This window comes from Anguilla anguilla, chromosome 11, assembly GCF_013347855.1.
Source record: "Anguilla anguilla isolate fAngAng1 chromosome 11, fAngAng1.pri, whole genome shotgun sequence".
Classification (NCBI taxonomy): domain Eukaryota; kingdom Metazoa; phylum Chordata; class Actinopteri; order Anguilliformes; family Anguillidae; genus Anguilla; species Anguilla anguilla.
This window is the reverse complement of record NC_049211.1, coordinates 6,712,814-6,718,400: the sequence shown is the minus strand read 5'-3', so window position 1 is coordinate 6,718,400 and position 5,587 is coordinate 6,712,814. Positions and strand designations below refer to the sequence as shown.

Genomic DNA, 5,587 nt, shown 5'->3' with positions numbered 1-5,587 from the left:
TGAGACGCACACAGACAGTACTAAGACTGAGACATACACAGACAGAACTAAGACTGAGACGATACACAGAGAGCAGTAAGACTGAGACATACACAGACAGAACTAAGACTGAGACAGTACAGACAGAACTAAGACTGAGACAGTACAGACAGAACTAAGACTGAGACGTACACAGACAGAACTAAGTAGGGACGATACACAGAGAGCAGTAAGACTGAGACATACACAGAGAGCAGTAAGACTGAGACATACACAGACAGAACTAAGACTGAGACATACACAGACAGAACTAAGACTGAGGCATACACAGAGAGCAGTAAGACTGAGGCATACACAGAGAGCAGTAAGACTGAGACATTACATTACATTACATTACATTCATTTGGCAGACGCTTTTATCCAAAGCGACGTACAAAAAGTGCATTTTCATGATCGTAGACAACTGCTGAACACGGGTTCAGTAAGGTACAATTACTTATGTTGTACAGCTATTTCTAGCCGAGAACAATGAACACTATCCTGGTCTAACATCTGCAAAGCCAACTAGGCAGAAGAATAAGCTACAGTATTAGGACAAATACAATTTACCAAGAAGTGCATACCAAGAAGACATACAGAGAGAGCAGTAAGACTGAGCCGTACACAGACAGAACTAAGACTGAGACGGTACAGACAGAACTAAGACTGAGACATACACAGACAGAACTAAGACTGAGGCGTACACAGACAGCAGTAAGACTGAGACACATACAGACAGAACTAAGACCGAGACGGTACAGACAGAACTAAGCCTGAGACATACACAGACAGAACTAAGCCTGAGACATACACAGACAGAACTAAGACTGAGACACACACAGACAGAACTAAGACTGAGACATACACAGACAGAACTAAGACTGAGACATACACAGACAGAACTAAGACTGAGACGTACACAGACAGAACTAAGACTGAAACAATACACAGACAGAACTAAGACTGAGACATACACAGACAGCTGTAAGACTGAGACATACACAGACAGCGGTAAGACTGAGACATACACAGACAGAGGTAAGACTGAGACATACACAGACAGCGGTAAGACTGAGACATACACAGACAGCGGTAAGACTGAGACACACACAGACAGCGGTAAGACCGAGACGCGGGTCTCTGCTCGTGAGTTAAGCTCCATGCGCTGAGCACCAGCTCTGTAGTAGAGGACCCTGCCAGAGCATCACTGCATGCTGGCAAACAGCCGAAAAGATGCCAGCACTCCGCTTACAGAACACCCAGTACTGAATACAACACACACACACACACACACACACACACACAACCACACAGATTGCAGAGCCCCCAGTACTGAATACAACACACACACACACACACACACAACCACACAGCTTACAGAACACGCAGTACTGAATACAACACACACACACACACACACAACCACACAGCTTACAGAGCCCCCAGTACTGAATACAACACACACACACACACACACACACACAAGCGCGCGCACACACACACATACACAACCACACAGCTTACAGAGCCCCCAGTAATGAAAACAACACACACACACGAGTACATAAGGACACACACACATACACACATACACACACATGCGCACTCACACACACACACACACACACACACTTCCTGGCAGTTTTGTTGTCAGTGCTCGCTTCTTTGTTCGTGACTGAAGTTCAGACGCAGTGGCGGCGTTGGCGGTATGGCGGTATTTGGGGCTGTTGGAGAGGGCTGGGACTGAGGCTAACAACCCTGCTCACCGCGTTCTCCACAGAGAGGACCCCTCCGCAGAGAGGACCCCTCCACAGACAGGTCCCCTCCGCAGAGAAGACCACTCCGCAGAGAGGACCCCTCCGCAGACAGGACTCCTCCACAGACAGGACTCCTCCACAGACAGGACCCCTCCGCAGACAAGACCCCTCCGCAGAGAGGACCCCTCCGCAGACAGGACCCCTCCACAGACAGGACCCCTCCGCAGACAGGACCCCTCCACAGACAGGACCCCTCCGCAGAGAGGACCCCTCCACAGACAGGACTCCTCCACAGACAGGACCCCTCCGCAGACAAGACCCCTCCGCAGAGAGGACCCCTCCACAGACAGGACCCCTCCACAGACAGGACCCCTCCGGAGACAGGACCCCTCCACAGACAGGACTCCTCCACAGAGAGGACCCCTCCACAGACAGGACTCATCCACAGAGAGGACCCCTCCACAGACAGGACCCCTCCACAGAGAGGACCCCTCCACAGACAGGACCCCTCCGCAGAGAGGACCCCTCCACAGACAGGACCCCTCCGCAGAGAGGACCCCTCCACAGACAGGACCCCTCCGCAGAGAGGACCCCTCCACAGACAGGACTCCTCCACAGAGAGGACCCCTCCAATGACAGGACTCCTCCACAGAGAGGACCCCTCCACAAAGAGGACTCCTCCACAGAGAGGACCCCTCCACAGACAGGACTCCTCCACAGAGAGGACCCCTCCAATGACAGGACTCCTCCACAGAGAGGACCCCTCCGCAGACAGGACTCCTCCACAGAGAGGACCCCTCCGCAGACAGGACCCCTCCGCAGGGAGGACCCCTCCGCAGAGAGGACCCCTCCAATCCCATTCTAAAGAGGGCCCCCGTAAATGGGAGCTACGTCATCGCTAACTCCTACTGAGGAGGAGCACTCCCAATCACCTCCCCACAGAGAGCTTCTCTCTCCGCATGCCAACGTCTCCTCCTCCTCCACCCGGCCTTGCCCTTTCCTGCCATCCCATCACCCCGCTGTCCTGCCACCCCCCCATCCCCCCACCCCCCCCATCCCGCCAGGCTTATCCCTGAGCCAGCCCAAGCCCTGGGGTCTGTCAGCAGGGCAGCAGCCCATGAATCAAGCCCTCGATCAATAATCATTTAATCAATCCCCAGATACACAAACACGCCAGGCCCTGAAGTGCCTGCCGTTATCTCTTCCAATGGCGACTTATCGCCAAAGCAGCAGCGGCTGCTCCCCCCCCCCACCCCCCCCGGCTCCCCTGTCCCCCCCTGCTCCCCATCGCTCTCTGACGCCTGTCAGCCTGTCGGTTAAAGGACCCCAGGAACGCAGCAGACACACCTCTATCCAACGGGGACAGGGGACTACGGACCCCCCTCTTCCCCCCCTCCGTCCTCTGCAGTCGAGTTCACTGCCCAGTTTTCGGGAGACTGCATTTAAACCCCCCCCACCCCCCTTACCAGAACCCCACAGCTGGGCCCAATAACACCAGCAGCCCGTCCCGCCCCGGCCTGGCCCACCAGCACCGCCGGGCCCCGGGGCCCCTGGGTAATTTACCACGCGTTTATCGCCGCCTGAACGCGGGCCCCAGTATTAAAGAGAGCCCTCGGACGTGACCCGGGCCTCGCCGCAGTCGACCCGAACTGATTTATAACGCAATAACAGTCGCGGGGACCGCACCGAGGCCGAACACAGGAGCCCCTCGGGGGGGGCGGGGGGGGGGACGAGCGCTCAACTCGGCCCTGTCTGGTGTTTGGGACACGAGGCGCTTTTAGAAAAAAAAACCCCCAAAAAAGTTCAGGGCTGGGCCTGGAAGGGAAGTGATTACCCGCTACACAGTTTAATCAAAGCAGCGGTGCATTACTGGGGCGGCTTTATTAGACTTTTTTTAATAAAAGCGGTCGGTTCCATAGCAACCCCCACATCCCGTGAGCGTATTTGAGCGTGCGGGGGCATCGAACGCAGTCAGCCTCATCACATCCATTCTTCATAGAGATTCTCCCTTCCTCGCATTTTTCACCCAGCTGTTCCTGGCTGAGGCGGCACGGTGGTGCAGCGGGTAGCACTGTCGCCTCACAGCACGAAGGTCGCGGGTTCGAATCTCGGCTTGGGGACTTTTCTGTGTGGAGTTTGTATGTTCTGCCCGTGTCCGCGTGGGTTTCCTCCGGGTACACAGTCCAAACTCATGCAGGTAGGCCGATTGGAGACCCTAAATTGCCCATAGGTATGAGTGTGTGAGTGAATGGTGTGTGTGCCCTGCGATAGATTGGCGGCCTGTCCAGGGTGTATTCCTTCCTCTCGCCCAATGCGCGCTGGGATAGGCTCCAGCACCCCCCGCGACCCTGCTCAGGATAATCGGGTATAGATAATGGATGGATGGATGTTCCCGGTTGTACTGACATCACACTCAGCTTCTGGCTCAGCAGTTGTCCTTACAGGGTGGATCCTGCTCAGATTACATTAAAAATAATATCTCGATTTGTACTGCTGGATATACATCATTATTTATATCGTATATCATTGCAGCGATGCAGGTAAAGCAGTTCGCTAATGGGTACAGCAGCAATACGCTCCACACAGACTTTAAAACAACAACATTCCGGCAAAGATTCCAGCCTGCAAATCGCGAAGGAAGCGCTGCTATAACGAGACAAACTGCACAGACAACAGACAACCGAGAAACGTGTTAAAAAAAGGTCGTGTTCTGCCATTGTCTACTGTGGACTGTAATACCGCGGCTGGTTTACACAAATTACACATAAAATTACAGAAGGAAATAGAAAGAGAGAGCGAGAGAGAGAGAGTGAGAGAGAGAGGTTAGAGAGAGAGAGAGAGGGAAAAAGAGAGAGTGAGAGAGAGACATTGAGAGAGAGAGAGAGAGAGAGAGCAGAGAAAGGAGAGTGAGCAACAGAAAGAAGAAAAATAGGAGAAAAAAAAGGAGACAGAAAGAAAAAAAACGTGGGGCATTAATGGAAAACACACAAATGAAATTAGCCCAGCCTGGCGGAGCTCCGGGGGCCGGCTGAGTGGGGGCCCGTGGGTCGGGGATTTAAGGGGATGAGAGCTGTTAATGCCCAATTAAACGCCCCCCCCTGAAAGCGCAGGCGCTGCCCGTTAGCGCCAAACAGGCGGCCCTGCCCCGGCCTCACGTCCCAGAGCCCATGGGGCCGGCGGGGGTCGGCGGGGGCCGGCGGGAGCCCCGGGGCGGTGAAAATCACGCTCGGAGGAACCGGACCACGTTCCGCCGTCCCGCCACCAGCACGGGGGGGTCTCAGGGTCAGGCCCAAACTCCCCTCGGGACGGGCTGGAATGGTGGGGTTTATATGTGGACAGGGGGGCGCTGCCAGGGATTCTGGGCCCCGTGAAAAGACCTCAAATTGGGCCCCACCACACAAGGCCACCCCGTCCCTTCCATACGACATTACAGTGCGGTTTTCTGAGGTCAGGGCCCTTGAAATTCTAACCTAACTCCTAAACTCCCACCCCCCACCTTCCCATCCCATATGGCATCCCTGCAAGTGGGGGCTGAGGGCAGAGCTAAGAGTTAGAAAACCTTTAAAAAAAACAGAAGAAGCCAATTCTCTTATTCCTCCTCCTCCTGCTCTTCCTCCCCATCCTCCTCCTCCTCCTGCTCTTCCTCTTGCTCCTCCTCCTCCCCCTCCTCCTCCTCCTCCTCTTCCTCCCACTCTTCCTCCTCCTCCTCCTGCTCTTCCTCCCCCTCCTCCTCCTCCTCCCCCTCCTCCTCCTCCTCCTCCTCCTCCTCCTCCTCCAGGCCGTGACTCCTCTGACAGCCAGGCTCCTTAATT

General features: G+C 54.8%; 1 protein-coding gene across 1 annotated transcript in view; it reads left to right on the top strand.

The window, feature by feature from the left end:
* Window positions 1-5,146, top strand: part of LOC118207962 — a 77,230-nt gene extending 72,084 nt beyond the window's left edge. Inside the window, exons 7-8 of the mRNA XM_035382185.1 lie at window positions 3,084-3,329; window positions 4,881-5,146. Of these exons, the coding sequence (XP_035238076.1) occupies window positions 3,084-3,329; window positions 4,881-5,146 (512 nt within the window). The remainder of the gene's footprint in view (window positions 1-3,083; window positions 3,330-4,880) is intronic.
* The last annotated feature ends 441 nt before the right edge of the window (window positions 5,147-5,587 follow it).